The sequence below is a fragment of the Balaenoptera musculus genome, chromosome 13 (assembly GCF_009873245.2).
Source record: "Balaenoptera musculus isolate JJ_BM4_2016_0621 chromosome 13, mBalMus1.pri.v3, whole genome shotgun sequence".
NCBI classification, from domain to species: domain Eukaryota; kingdom Metazoa; phylum Chordata; class Mammalia; order Artiodactyla; family Balaenopteridae; genus Balaenoptera; species Balaenoptera musculus.
In genome coordinates, this window is record NC_045797.1 from 64,467,758 (window position 1) to 64,484,421 (window position 16,664).

Consider the following 16,664-nt stretch of genomic DNA (forward strand, 5'->3'; position numbering starts at 1 on the left):
AATAAATAACCAACACAAGACATAGACTAACATTTAATATTTGACTTTGTACTCTAAAAGTAATCAATTTTTAAAAACTAGTAAAAGTTTTTAAAAGGTAAAAATATAATTTGATCTTGTAACTGTAGATAGATGAGAGTATATAATCAAAGTAAAGAAGCACGAAGGGCAGGATACATTAAGAACAACAACAACAAAAAGAACAAATTCAGAAGAGACATATTCAAATAAAGAATTTAATCATTTGCACAACTATATCACTTCTTGAAAAAATCTTTTTTAAGAATCTGATAGCAAGAATAATAAAGTATATGTCAGAGATTTAAAGGAATAAATATTTGGACTTACGATTAAGCTGCATGTTTGTCATGAGTGTTAGACTATGAAGCACAAGGCACCATGTCCGGAGCAAAGTATTGGGATACCACGCTAACACTGTGAGAAAGCTAGTTATTGATGCTATGTGGAAAAGAGAAAGGGGAAATTTTAACTCAGAAAAAGCAAACGTTTACTAAGAATTAAAACAAAAAGAATAAATTTTAAAACATGACATTATTTTTTTAAATCAATTCACTACCTAGTGTCCTCTAAACATATAAATAAGAGTTCCCCATTAAACATAACTAAGCATTAGAGAGTCAATAACATTTTATGTCTAAGGTTAAAGCTCATCCCACGACAAATAAAATAACATGTCATCACTATACATTTGTTGTCCTTTCCAAACTACAGGCATTTCTACTGTAACACAATTTGTGTTTTACTAAAAATCCTCACATTCTGCAAAACGAAAAATTGAAAATAATAGGGCATACTGGAAAGACAGGGATGGGGTTGACCATTCAAAACCAATGTAACTTCACAAAAAAAGCACAAACTAAAACAATAACTAAGTCACCTGCAAGGCCTAAATAAGAAGCACATGTGGCAGGTGGAGAAGCCAAAAAAGTTATTAAAAATAAACAAACAGGGCTTCCCTGGTGGCGCAGTGGTTGAGAATCTGCCTGCTAATGCAGGGGACACGGGTTCGAGCCCTGGTCTGGGAAGAGCCCACATGCCGCGGAGCAACTAGGCCCGTGAGCCACAACTACTGAGCCTGCGCGTCTGGAGCCTGTGCTCCGCAACAAGAGAGGCCACGATAGTGAGAGGCCCGCACACCGCGATGAAGAGTGGCCCCCGCTTGCCGCAGCTAGAGAAAGCCCTCGCACAGAAACGAAGACCCAACACAGCCAAATAAATAAATAAATAAATAAATAAATAATTAAAGGTGCTAATAATTTAAAAAAATTTAAAAAAATAAATAAACAAACATGATACAGTGCCCAGTTTTTGCCCTTAAAACTCTGTGTATAATGGCTGATTCCAGATCTCAGGCAGGAAATATAGTTTGGAACACCTATGATATTAAAATCTAACAAAGATATAGTTGTGTATTTCACAAAAAACAAAACCAAAAGAATCTAATGAAGCATCATCTTACTGACCACAAACAGCATAATTTCAGCATCAATAAACATAATGATTGTAACAGAAATGTAAGAAATATTTTAAAATCATGAACTTATACAGATATTTACTAAGGAAACTAAGTGGTCATGATTATAGACTACTTGTGAACCAATTAATTTTTAAATTTAATTTTAAAATACAGAAAATTTCCAGCATTTTTCCTGGCTCTATATAAAAACTGTACCTCCAAAGGGTGACATGATAGCACATGAAAGGAAGTTTCTCTTTATGGAAGTATTTCAGTTAATAAATTAAAAAGGAATAACAAAATTAGACTATCTTCATTTCAAAACTTCCTGTGAATTGCTAATAATTCTAGGCATTAATCATTAGTGTCTATTAACAACATAAAAAAAGACAACCTATGAAACTGCCTTAAAAAAAAAAAAAACTCGAATCAGATTAAGCTCCATGTCTGATTACCAATTTATAGACAGTAGAGAGGACATCACAGAGATACAATCACTAAAAATCGGGACCTAGGGAATCTTGAAAGACAAACAACCAAACTTTACACAGGGATTAAAAAAAAAAGACAGATTAGAGGAATTAAGAAACATAATTAATTAAAATGTGTAGACTCTATATGGAATCTATTTCAAATATACAAAAAAAATTCTGTAATAGTTTAGACAATTGGAAATTTGAATACTGACAAAATACCTGATGATAGTAAGAAATAATTACTTTTTTTACTCTTCTATTCACTCTTGTTTATGCTTAATGTTTCTCACAATAACAAAGTTTTAAAAAGTGATGGGGGCTTCCCTGGTGGCGCAGTGGTTGAGAATCTGCCTGCCAATGCAGGGGACACGGGTTCGAGCCCTGGTCTGGGAAGATCCCACATGCCGCGGAGCAACTGGGCCCGTGAGCCACAACTGCTGAGCCTGCGCGTCTGGAGCCCGTGCTCCGCAACAAGAGAGGCCGCGATGGTGAGAGGCCCGCGCACCGCGATGAAGAGTGGTCCCCACTTGCCGCAACTAGAGAAAGCCCTTGCACCGAAACAAAGACTCAACGCAGCCATAAATAAATAAATAATTTAAAAAAAAAGTGATGGGAGCAAAATGTATAATAATAATCATTAATACAGTGAAACAGAAGGAAACCTAATAACTAAAGTAGGGCTGGCTCTTGCTGAGAGAACGCAGATGTTAAGTAGGACCATAAGCCAGTGTGGCTGTCACTAAGGCTGACAGACAGGCCATGTGAAGGCCATGCATGATGCACATCTCTAGAGAGAAAGCATCAGGAATAAATGATTTTTACTTTTCTTTAAACAGATTCCTATAGCCCTAGCTGAAAGCTAGTTCTATTCCTGTTGAAGGATATTATTCAACTCCCACTATTCCCACATTCCTGCATTTGCCAAGAAAAAAAATGAAAGAACACAATTTCTACAAAAAATTGACATCCTTCTCCAATTTACCAATTCCCCTAGAGGTATTTCACATTTTTAAAAAAGGCCAGTTGCAAAAGAACAGCCTATGAACAAGACAATACTTTAAGGAACTACAATGTAAAGATTAACAGAACATTGTAGATTTCATGTCTGTGTTATACACAGACATAATACAGACCAGAGGATAACAGTTTTCTGTTCTCTTTCCTGCAAATTATTAAGTCAGTATTTTAAATATGTTTTCTTCACTAAAACATTACAACCCTAATGACAAAGATGAGGTGTTAACCTAATCAATACCTTTTTAGATTGTTTATGCTATGTTAATAACTTTCCTTCTAATAAATCTTACCTTGATTTAATGAAATGACAGGTATTCGATTAGCATTATATAAAAAAATGTCTGCTCCATTTTCTTTGTTTCCAGACGAACTAGAATTCAGACTCAATGTGAGCCACAACTGGAGAAGCGATTCCAACTGAAAAAGAATGTAAATTGACAGAAAATGTACCTATTATGAAATACCATTTAAGCAAAAATCTCATGTATGAATCCTTATGATTATGAGTAAATAATTTTTCTATTAAATAGTTCTTCTGGGGGCTTCCCTGGTGGTCCAGTGGTGAAGAATCCACCTTACAATGCAGGGGACGCATGTTCGATCCCTGGTCAGGGAACTAAGATCCCTCATGCCATGGGGCAACTAAGCCCACACGCCACAACTACTGAGCTTGTGTGCCTCAACTAGAGAGCCTGTGTGCCGCAAACTACAGAGCCCACATGTTCTGGAACCTGCTCGCCACAACTACAGAGCCTATGTGCCCTGGAGCCTGCGTGCCATAACTAGAGAGAGAAAACCCATATGCCACAACTAGAGAGAAGCCCGTGCGCCGCAATGAAGAGCCCACACGCCACAACGAAACACCCTGCATGCCTCAACGAACATCCTGTGTGCCACAACTAAGACCCAACACAGCCAAAAATAAATAAAATAAATAAATAAATAATAAAAATAAATGTTAAAAAAAAATACTTCTTCTGGTTACTTCAATTCAGTTCACAAGCAAACACATCTTAAAATTCTAGATCAAATGAAATTTAACTGAATTAAAATTTATAATTTACCTAATATAAATGTTTTACTAAATTAAAAGACGTGATTCAAGTCTTTAAATACAGGTGTGTGTATAATATGTAGTTGGAACAAAAGCAGTAAAGCTTAAAATCATAAAAGTTATAAATAACCTGTCACTGAGGAGCTGGGGTAATCAAAGTATCTCCAACATTTTTTCATCTGAGTATGACAAAGAAATCATCCCTGTCTGGTTGAGACTGATCTGCCCGTTTATTTTCATCTTTCCTAGGCTGGCAGTAATGTCTAAAAATACACCATTTCTCCTGAAGTCATACCTGAACATGATGGACTTGAAGCATGGAAAAAAGTTTGTTGAAACAAACATTTAACATTGGGACAGATGATAACTGTATAATGAGCTGGCTGGATTGGTTCGCTGCTTGTAAACCCCCTAGAAGTGAATCATCTGTTCCAGTGGGAGACTGTGATACTGAAAATTAAACACAATTATGATTTTATACACAAAGTATCAGGAGAAATGTTAACTAGCTATTAATATGTACAGGTAAGTGAAGATATATTTTTTTAAAAATTAAAATTGCATTATTTAAAATGGTTCAGCATTATATTATTTGAAAACTTGTTTTTACAACGTTACTTGAAAGTTCAAAAGATAATCCCCACAAAGAGAAGCTCCCAAATTCACAGGACTTGTCCACCAAGGGAAAAGAACCTTACTCTCTAGAAATTTTTATTTTCAATTTTTTCCTAATTAATAAGAGGGAGGAGAAAAGGGAAAGAAAAAAGAACCCTGCCTATTTCTTGAGAAGGTAGTTTTAGAATAACCTAGACTCTAATCCATTGATTCTCAACCTTGATAGCACATTAAAATTGCCTGGGAAGTGTTCAAAAATTCTGATGCCAGGATACACACACCAAACTAACTAACTGAGTATATATTCATGGGGAGCAGAGAAATAAAGGGATGTTAAGAGAGTTTTTCATATATTTAGAAAGTTTTATATTAAAAGGAGAACACAGTTCTGCGCAGGAAAATAATCAAAAGATAGAATATATCGAGAAGCAGAACTAGACGAATCTTCTCTTTTTCTCCTTTTTTCTATACTTCCTAAGTCAAGAAATATAGAATGCAAACCAAAAGAATTCAATTTAACACAGGAAGATCTAAAAATCCAAATTTCTCTATTGAAATGGGTTGTGAACTTTACTTCATAGGAGAAGGACATGATGTGCTTCCTAAGTTCTAACTAGTATCTCTACACCTTTACTCACCACCATTACCCACCATGTTTTTATTTTTCTTGGCCTAAGAAAAATAAAAATATCACCATTGCCTCAGCACAGCTCCTATCTTAAGATAGACAGGCTGCTATCTAACTACACTCACCTGACAAAAGGGGATCTACCCAAGCCTAGAACAACATCAACAGTCAGCAAACCATGTCCTAACGGCCAAATCTGACAGGCCACCAGATTCTGTAACACAGTTTCTTTAATAGCCGTGCCTATTCATTTAGGTATATATTGTCTACAGCTGCTTTCCTGCTACAAAGTCAGAGTAGAGCTGCAACACACCCTGTACAGACCCAGAAAGCCTAAAATATTTACTATCCAGTCATTTATTATAAAAAGTTTTTCTTCTTTTGCTGTAGATAATTAGGTAGTAAATCCTCTCAATTCTGTACTTCAATCAGGCCCATTTGGCTGTCTTCATTATCTCAGTCTTCCATCTTGGTCTTCAAGGAAGATAAAGATGTTACTATTAAGAAACCCACTTTATCAGAAATTTGGATATAATGCAAGGAGCTCCCAGGCAGCTAGCTATGCAGGCTCCCCCAGGAATTTCATTAACCGTACTCCACCACAATAACAAAAACATGACTCAGGTTTTTGGACTGAACTTATGAACACTACATGGAGGTATTTTGTTCCCCCTCTGCTCTCCTGATTCATTAATCCTTCGTCTTATTTCTCAACTTCCTACTAACTTAGCAAGGGAGAATTTAAAAATCCATCCTTACTGAGTGCACCTGAAAATAATCAGGAGATGAACTGTTCACAGTAATACTCTAAGAATGGTTACTTTTACTCACAGGTAGGAGATGTATTTGTTAATGCCTGTAAAATGGAATCTGCTTCCAGGGTTGACATCATTTTCAACATAAGTTCTGCTTGTTGTTCAAGTCCAACTTCTAGGCGAGCATCTAGGGCTACAGAAAGCAATTAAAAGAAAAAACAAAACCTATTTGATAATTATTATTCACGTCCAACTTCCTACAATAAAATGTTGACATCTGAACCCGAAACAGGGTGAGGAGGGTATCTTCATGTCAGAACAACCTGGCATGGGGTATCAGAGTTACAGCAGGTAACAACATCTGTGCAAAGGAGCCTAGAGACGGGAGAGTAGATATATAAAGAGAGGTAGATCAAGTAAGTGAAGTAATGATAATGGAAGCAAATAAATTAAGAATAATGAGAATCAGGTACCTCACTATCAGAGAAAAGAGAAATGTGGAAAAGGAAAAAACTAATATGAAGTTTATGGAGTAGATTACTGTTAGATTAACTGCTATATCAATGTGGACTCATGGCATTCTAGACGGATAGACAGACAGACAAATATAGAAATAAATATAAACACAAATGTGTGTACACACTCCCTAGATTTGTCCATCAAGAGAGAGTGTGGAATAGCCAAAAATTAACAGTTAAGTATATCTAGTACTCAAATCTTGAATTCTTAATCACATTTCTCCACTAAAAGGTTTTGAAATACGATTTTCGTTCATGAAGTGGCTAATTCCCAGTCTGGGGAAGGGAAAGTAAATGATGAGCCTGGGGCATTTTGTTATGTCAGAAAACAGGGAAGTGTTCAAAGAAAGATGAAGACATTTCAAAAAGACAGAGACCAGATTAAAGGAGATACCATGGTCAAATCAGGGACATTTTGAACATCAAAATAAATAATGACAACACTGCGAATGTACATAATGCCACAGAATTGTACACCTAAAAATGGCTAAAATGGAAAATTTTATGATCTCTTGAATTTACCTCAATAAAAACAAGAAAATAATGATAACAAATTATAACCCACTGAATAAAATAGGAAACCACTGGTCTACTCAAAACTAAGTGAATAAACTAATAACTTTTTAAAAAAAGAATAGATTCCAAGTATTATTCTGCCACTCCAACCCATCAAAATTTTTTTACAAAAGGGAAAAGAATAACTTTTCACTGGAAAATATTGGCAGACATCTCCTTTATCAAGTAATTAAACTTAAAACCACCAGCAGTGGTCCAAATTAAAATCATGAGACACCTAATAGGATGCAGTAAGAAAATCTGAGCAGTACACTTTCTTGATATTTCTGCCAAAAACCCATGACCACAATCTAATTGTGAGGAAACAGCATACAAACCCAAATTGAGGGACATTCTACTGAACAACTGGCCTATAATCATCAAAAGCACCAAGGTCATGAAAGTTACCTCTGACAAACAAAGTGTGGCAGACTGAATAAGACTGAAGAGATATGATAATTACGGTTGATGCTTGAACAACACAGTTTGAGCCGCATGAGTCCACTTATACATGGACCTCTTTCAATAAATATGTACTGCACCATCCATAGTTGGCTGAAGGCATGGATGCAAAACCTTGGAGACGGAGGGCCAACTGTAAAGTTATACACAGACTTTCAACTGTGTGGGAGTGGTCCCCCCACCCCCACCTTATTCAAGGGTCAACTATAAAAGCAACGCACAATTTTGTACTGGATCATTTTGCATAAAGGGCATTATTTAGACACAACTGCTGAAACCTGAATGGGGTCTTAAAGTTACTATTGTTAATTTCCTGATTTTGATGGAATGTGCTTCCTGATGTGTTTATGTAGAAGAAATGTTCTGCTTTGTAAAACAAACAAAATAAAACAAAAAAACATCAGATTACCAACTTACTCCCAAATGGGTCAGGATAACAAATGTTCTCTGTACTACACTTGCAACTTTTCAGTAAATGTATGATTGTTTCAAAATTTAAGAAAAGATTTTATTTTTTAAAAAAGTTATATACTCTATGTGACTAGAAGAGTGCAAAAATAATACTCAACGTGATTTCATTCTGTTTACAAATAAAGTATAAATTTATTATTAACAATAACAATAAAAGGAAGCACAATTAATTAAAACCACCAGCAAACCCACACAACTCACAAATATATTTTGCAAAGTGTTATTCTGAGAAACAAAAAATGGACCATAAATAGAAGCTCTTCTAAACTGACTGACACACAGCTCTGAGTGACAGTCACTCTCACGGCACCCCTGCAATAATAAACCCTCTCAGAAAACACTCAGGATCAAATTCTCAGGAGACAAAGAATACATAAATTGAGGACTTGTTTTAAGAATAGCTTATGCCTTAAAATATGAACACACACTTACCCTGAGACACTGAAACACTAACTGTCTGTGATCCATTCTTCTCTGTATTTGCTGGTGGCTTTGCTACAGGAATTCCAAGACCTCCTATGTATGGGTTGTAATTGTAGGTGCCATAATCAGCACCCCAATAGTCATACCATGTACTGCTTATTGGCTTAAAAGAATAGGAAAAAACTGTGGTTTATTTTTGCCTCTTCACGAAGAGTGACATATTATTTACATTACCTAAAGTCAAGCAGGGCTACAAAATAAACATTCTCCTTACCCTTTAAATTTCTAAAACATAATCTCAATGATTAAAGGAATGGTTCATAATATTCTCTCCATTTTTATCCCAAAATCTAAAAAGACCTTATTTGTTAGACTCTGAGAGGTAATTAGCATCTTTAATAAAATCTCTTACACACAAAATGAACCAAAATAAAGTATTAGGGAGGTATCTCCTTTAGAAAAAGTAGCAGTTAACACAGAAGTAGATTCTGCAATGAACTCAACTTGGATAAGCTTAAATGCTGCTTGAAATGTCAATAGTCCATAACCATACCTCCCATGCTTATTAGTGGTTCTTATTATCATATAAGATAATGTTAGTGGCTATATTAATAAAATGATGTAAGTTCTCCGTATACTATTCCACTAGTTCTATAAAAAATCTACTGTAGTACCTAGAGGAATTTAATTTTGAGTAAGCTAAATAATGGGTTACATTAGGTGTATACTTTCCTCTTTTAAGTAATTAATAAACCAGAAGTATAAGATGAAAGATTTTAATTGCAAAGAATACTCTACTATATCGTACCTTAAAAACTTTGGCTGCAAGAGGATCCTTTTCCAAATCAATATCTAAAGGATCAATGTCAACTTCCATTAGATCCTGAAGTAGCTCAAGATCAATTTCTTTATCTTTTTCCAAAGAGGAAAGAGGAGGTGCACCTTCAAATAATTGAAAGTGATTTTTTTTGGTGGAGTATATAACATAAAATTTAACCAATATATTGCTTTTAATTACAGAAAAAGTTAATTTACTTATACATAATATATATGTTTCTACTGATACAAAAATCTCTAAATTTTTATACCTGACAATTAAGTGTAAGTATGCAAATATATCACCCTATAACACACAATTAAAAACACCAGTGCAATAATATGTGACTTCCTAGGGGAAAAGACCGTATGATTAGTCCTTGTAGAATCAAGTTACATAAACTTTGTTGTTAAAAATAATCATTAACCATTTCTAGAATGAACAATGTTATTCATTTTATTGCCTCCAATTGTAATTCATTATATTACATCCAGTAGTTAAGGAAATAATACTAGGTATTAAAGTGAAAAGCAAAGATTTCAGTTTTAAGACTGCTATTCACCTTATTTTTCTATCATGAATTGGAAATGATTTTGCTCTCAGATGACTCCAAATTTTTAACTAGCCTTTTATGCCTTACAACTCTTATCTTCCTTCCCTTCCCACCCTCTATTATTCAACATATATTTATAGAATGCCAAGAAAATACTAGCCCGTATTAGGGTCTGAGTATATAAAGATTAATAAAACAAATGTCCACCCTCCAACAAATTAACAGAGGTTCAGAGGTGAGGGTACACTACAGAAATTAAACCTACTACCACATGGTAGGTGCTATCAGAGACAATCTAGAATGTAGGCAGCGCTGTAGGCAGCACCGACGGCAGTCTCCAGCATTGCTGGTGGTAATGGAAAAAGCTTCTTGGAGGAGGGCATGCTTTATGGGAATCTTAGATAAGAAGTTCATCATGCAAACTAGAGAAGAAAGTCTACTCCAGATTAAGGGACTATCAGACAGAAAGGATAAAATCATGAGAGAATCTAAGATTAAGGAATGAAACAGATGAAATGACCACAGCATTGCAAAACAGTCTTCAAAACTAGGGAGTACACCACAAAGGATTGGACATGCTAAGATACACATTATAGTTTTTGAAAAGGCAGAAAACAAAGAAAGAAAAAAGAAAAAGAGAACAAGAGCCTTGCTATCTTTACCACTGTGTATCTTTAACTGTTTTCTAGGTTGTAATTCTTTCAACATAGCCAAATAAGACCGTATCAAGATAACATGGACCCTGTGAAAGGATACCATTTTATTTTAATATGCATTCAGAGAATCAAAGCAAAACATACTTATCAGGAAAATAACTGATATGGTTACTAAGGCCAAACACCTAATATAAAACTGAATTTTATACTTCATTAATATTCTTAACTTTGAAACATGTTTCATTTTTTAAAGAAAGAGCTACGGATATTTTAACTAAAAACTTTAAAGAATGTACCTGTTATATCATGTGTCAGAGGTTCATCTATAGTTTCCAGCAACTGAGCTGAAGACTGCTGCAGGGAGTCATCAGAGTCACCAGCTGTTGCACCTACATCATCACTCACTGTTCCTTCCTCCATGGCTTCTGCAGCTACTGGAGCCAGCAATTCTCCTGTAGGTAAGAAGAGCATCCTAACTGCTTTAGTAATTAGTAAACAGACATCCAAAACATAGTTTTTTGTCCAGTATTGAGAATAGCATGTGTACTCTACCAACCACAAAAGATTCTGAGGCAAATGAGTCCACACCTACCCAAGGAAATGCTAGGGCTCACTGCATTACCTTCAAATGCTAACGAATAGCAAACACAAAATGTGCAATATGAACAAGGAGTTATTATAATCACTTTACACACATTAACTCACGTATTCTTCAAAATAACTTCATGAGAAAGATGCTTTTATTATCCTTATTTTACAGATAAAAAAACTGAGGAGCAGGGAGTGCCTTCCCCAAGTGCACGTAGAGAATTAGGAAGCAGCCTGCTGCTGGTATCAATAAGGAAGCGGACTAGCTCAATATCCCTGTACTCTGTAACCTCACTCTGCCATAAAAACTTGTATTTATCACAAGTGTCAACATAATTAAACGCAAAAGTAATTCCAAATGGTTGCTACTGCTATAACATGAAAGAGACACTTTATACTTTTCAGGAGCTCACAGTTTCCTTTAAAGATTAGTCAAGCAGCGACAAGATAATTTTGACATACCTTATTAAAAATAAATCCTAACAAACCTGCTAAAATATCCTGTAGCATACAAGTTAAGGAATATTGAGCCCAAGCACCACCCCAAGATATATCTCCTCTATTGAAGTCAGTTCCAACCAAAAGTAATAGCAGTCTTTCCAGTTGGGGTTCATTCACAATCTCACACAGATGTATAGTTGGCCTCGTGGCATTCGCAATGCGTGCAAGAACCTGTAATACATTTTATAACATCATACACTTAAATAGAATGAAATATGTTTTCTCCAAAAACAAAGCGTTGAAGTAACTGCTTTCAATGAGATATGCTTTTGATGTCAAAATAATTATTTGACGTAAATGCAAAAGAAATGTAATTTCATGGATCAAATATTAAAATCCAGGTAAAAACCTGAGTTGAATAGTTTAAAATAATTTCTATAAGCAATGAGTATGCTACAGAAAAGCTTTCAGGGCATTAATACACCCTTCATTGCTATAATCTGACACTCGTTTGTCGATTTCCTATCCTAATAAATAGACAAAAGGTAGGCTGTAGATAGACATACCCACATTACTTACATTTCAAATCTACAATAATCTAGTTTTAACTAGATTAAAAATATACATTAGGTCTCCTAAGAAATAAGTGCCAAAATATTTTTAAAACCTTTCAAGGCACGTTAAAAAAAAAAACTAAACTGCATAAAAGGAAAACCAGTGAAAGCACTTTTATTTCTCTTAAAAATCAATTACAAACTGCATTTTTTTCTTATTTCTTTTTCTTACTAAGTCTGTAATTATAAATTATGCCTATTCGTTTACTTACCTTACAAACAAATAATAAGAGATCTGCATGGCATGTAAAATCCATGGAGAGGAGAAAAAGGACAAGTTTCTGGACTACTGAAATACAACGTTCATGGGCCAGGGTAAATGGAAGTGGTTCTATCTCTGGGCTTTCCTTTGTCGTTGTAACTTCTGTGTCTAAATTAGAACGAGACCACTCTGCTGTCCGACGTAATCGAATTAAATCCTTGAAGTGCTGTACACAGAAATTTATAATATTTAAACCACTGTTTATTGAATGAAAATTCTTTGAACGAAAATTCTTTCAGTACAAGTTTATTTGTGAAATGAAAATATTCACTCAGAAAACTTACAACGTCTACAGAACAAAATTTTTAGGCAAACAATAAGCTTCAAAAAGTAAGATTATTAAAAACTATACTGACCAATATACCTTGTGTCCTATTTTAAAGTAAGGTATCAGATACATAACAGAATTTCAGAAAGGTGAAATTCTATAGAAAGGCTACATCAGGTCAAATCTAACATCTTAAATAAATATTACCAAAACATCCTAAATATAATCATAAAAGGTGAATGGTAAAGAAACCTATATATACTAAGTATACAGTATTAATTCATTTCAAACTCTGATGGAGTAACTGTAATTTCATATTTATAGAAACACAGTATGTAAACTTGGTTGCTACATATAAATGTTACCACCCAAATTTAAAAAAATATGTCATTATTTTTAAAAATTTTATTTATAAATCGTTGAACTTAATTTTCACTTAGAAAGGACACATTAGGAAAATCATACATTTCCTAAGTCCTTTTATCTTCAATTTACTGGAACACAATCCACTTTAAAGGAAATACACTAGAAAAATACTTTAAGCCCACATTAATCATATATTTACTTGAGTTAAAAGCTACCTTTCCCAAAAAAGGTACATAGAATAGATTTTTCTGTTGATAAGCAGAATAACATAAAGTTTCCCAATCATTACTAAAAATACTTAACTATTCAAATAACTTAAAATACTAAAAGGGAGAGTGACTTTTCTAAGATAATTACATTAAAAAGTAAAGATCATACCTTTGAGGTAGCCTGCTTTAATTTTGCTTGCTCTACCAGAAGTTTATATGATGATCCTTTGTTACTTTGTATTTTTTCTTTTTCCATCTGTTCCACCAAAGCCTTCTGTTTTGCTTTCAGTAAGTTAAGTTGCTTTAAAAAAAAAAAAAAAGTTAATCTTACAGCTAACAATGTTAAAAACAACAAAGTAAATTATTGTACTCCTCAGAATCCATACATCAAACTAATGGAATAAGTAATTCTCTGAAAAATCTAGTTTAAACTATGTTGCTGATTTTTTAAAAATCACTTCCAAATAAAAGATCTCCCCATGTTGTAATTAAGAAGTAATCAATTTCTTACCCATGGGAGAAGGGAAATAACTGGAATACTTTTTTATGTAAGCCACTAATGAGACTAACTGATGAAGTATTTTTTAAACAGAGGAAAGGAATTATTTTTAAATACATGGGGAAAATACTTTTATTGTACAATATTCTTAGCTTGGCTTTCATGGGAATCTCCTTCAAAAGTAGAACATCTTGGGCTTCCCTGGTGGCGCAGTGGTTAAGAATCCGCCTGCCAACGCAGGGCACACGGATTCGAGCCCTGGTCCAGGAAGATCCCACATGCCGTGGAGCAACTAAGCCAGTGCGCCACAACTACTGAGCCTGCGCTCTAGAGCCCGCGTGCCACAACTACTGAAGCCCACGTGCCTAGAGCCCGAGCTCTGCAACAAGAGAAGCCACCACAATGAGAAGTCCGCGCACCGCAACGAAGAGTAGGCCCCGCTCGCCTCAACTAGAGAAAGCTGCACGCAGCAACGAAGACCCAGTGCAGCCAAAAATAAATAAATAAATTTATAAAAAAAAAAAAGTAGAACATTTTTTGGTATGTCTATGTTTTTTATTAATTAAAAAGTTTATTGCAGTAACTGTAAATTCACATGCAGTTGTAAAAAAATAATGCAGAGATCTCTTGTACACTTTAACCAATTTGTTGGTTCAGGTATCCACCACTACAGTTAATACTGTACACCATCACCATCATCACAACGTTTCCTCATGTTGTCCTTTTATGCTGCCCACCCTCCTCCCTCCTATCCTATCTGCCCCATCCCTACCCCTGACAACCACTAGTAGGTTGAAATGAACAATAGACCAACAAGGAGAAAAAAATTTCTGCCTAGAAAGACCCTGAAAATCTGCTGAATGACAAAACCACGTTGCAGTATATCCATTATGCAGAACATTACTCTAAACAGAAAGTCACTAGAACATTATAGCCATAATAATAAATGCACAATTTAGTTAAGAACTTAATCTACCTTTTCAAGGAATATTTCCTAAATTTCTACTGTTGCTACATATTTTTATTATCAGCAAGAAAAAGAACTAACATTATATTATAAAGAAATATCCATTTGGCTGTCATCTCCATATATGAAGAAAAACGTATCATAAATTAAAACCAGCATGCACATGTATTAAATAATCAATACATGGTATGTGAATGTGAGAAGAACAAATCAGTATTTTCAGAAAATTGTTCCAAAAGTTCTACAATTAACATATACAACTGAAATCAAGAAAAAATATAATCTTTATTTTGAAACAACCATAATCTTAATCAATAATTTATATTGCTGTACAAAGATATTTTTTCCCTAACTATCTGAGAATAAGTTGGCAACCTGATGACCAGTCACCCCTGAATACTTTAATGTGTATTTCCTAGGAACAAGACCCTTCTCCCACAACCATAATACAACCACTAAAATCAAAGAAGTAACATCCATGCACTACTAACAACCAACTATTCCTCAGACCCCACTTTTAAGTTTTGCTAACTGTCCCCAAAATGTCCTTTATAATAAAGCATAAAATAGTAAAATACTGCTAAGAAAAATCCACTGGATCATTCTCTAGGTTTGTTTTCCATCTTCATATCCTAAAGTAAATACAGCAAACATAATCATTAAGTGCTCAATAAATTTTAGCTGAATTTGAAATTTTAGCTGATTATTAGTACCACCTAAAATTAGTTAGGAGTCTCATATGGAAAAAGGAGTTGAGGGAAAAGCTTCACATCATTTTTCTTACAAAAGGCCAATAGTTGCTCATAGCTGAAAAACTCAGTAGTAAAAATAAATAATTTATTGCTGAGTTCATGTTTTTATTTTTTATTTTTTATTTTTATTTTTTTTAACTTATTTTATTTTTGGCTGTGTTGGGTCTTCGTTGCTGCATGCAGGCTTTCTCTAGTTGTGGCGAGCGGCGGCTACTCTTCATTGCAGTGCACGGGCTTCTCATTGTGGTAGCTTCTCTTGTTGCGGAGCACCGGCTCTAGGTGCACGAGCTTCAGTAGTTGTGGCGCGTGGGCTCAGTAGTTGTGGCTCGCGTGCTCTAGAGCGCAGGCTCAGTAGTTGTGGCACACGGGCTTAGTTGCTCCGTGGCATGTGGGATCTTCCCGGACCAGGGCTCGAACCCGTGCCCCCTGCATTGGCAGGCGGATTCTTAACCACTGTGCCACCAGGGAAGTCCTGAGTTCATGTTTTTTAAAAAGCCCAAAAGCTTTCACACACTTTCAGATCTTAAAGGCTTTCTTATAAAATCTCATTTCATCTTAAATCAATTATACAAATAGGCTTCCCTGGTGGTGCAGTGGTTGAGAATCTGCCTGCCAATGCAGGGGACACGGGTTCGAGCCCTGGTCTGGGAAGATCCCACATGCCGCGGAGCGGCTGGGCCCGTGAGCCACAGCTGCTGAGCCTGCGCGTCTGGAGCCTGTGCTCCGCAACCAGAGAGGCCGTGACAGTGAGAGGCCCGCGCACCGCGATGAAGAGTGGCCCCCGCTTGCCGCAACTGGAGAAAGCCCTCGCGCAGAAACGAAGACCCAACACAACCAAAAAATAATAATAATAATAATTAATAAAGTAAAATAAATAAATAAAATTTATAAAAAAAAAAAAATTATACAAATATTTTTAGATGACACACTAGGCTCTATACTGGGTATCAAAGATATAGTACATATTCCTGTATATACTGTAAGACAAGGAGGAAGACACGTTTTAAAATATAATTAAAATAAAGAACTGGCTCATAAGAATCTGACATCAGCTATAAACTCAGGTTAATAAAATAAAAGAATCCCAACAAAAAAGTACGATAAATATAATGAAAGGAAAAATATAGGGTACATGGGAAACATATTTTATGGGATACTAACTGAGAAACCAGGGAAAACATCTTTGAGGAAGTGAATGTGAACTAACGTCTGAAAAATAAG

At 35.1% G+C, this 16,664-nt stretch overlaps 1 protein-coding gene across 1 annotated transcript in view; it reads right to left on the reverse strand.

Annotated features, from left to right (window-relative positions):
• BIRC6 (baculoviral IAP repeat containing 6) overlaps positions 1 to 16,664 on the reverse strand; it is a 241,875-nt gene that overhangs the window by 120,995 nt on the left and 104,216 nt on the right. The window contains 10 exon segments of the mRNA XM_036873943.1: positions 349 to 459; positions 3,261 to 3,387; positions 4,320 to 4,474; positions 6,099 to 6,215; positions 8,461 to 8,614; positions 9,260 to 9,393; positions 10,774 to 10,929; positions 11,554 to 11,737; positions 12,333 to 12,548; positions 13,395 to 13,526. Of these exon segments, the coding sequence (XP_036729838.1) occupies positions 349 to 459; positions 3,261 to 3,387; positions 4,320 to 4,474; positions 6,099 to 6,215; positions 8,461 to 8,614; positions 9,260 to 9,393; positions 10,774 to 10,929; positions 11,554 to 11,737; positions 12,333 to 12,548; positions 13,395 to 13,526 (1,486 nt within the window).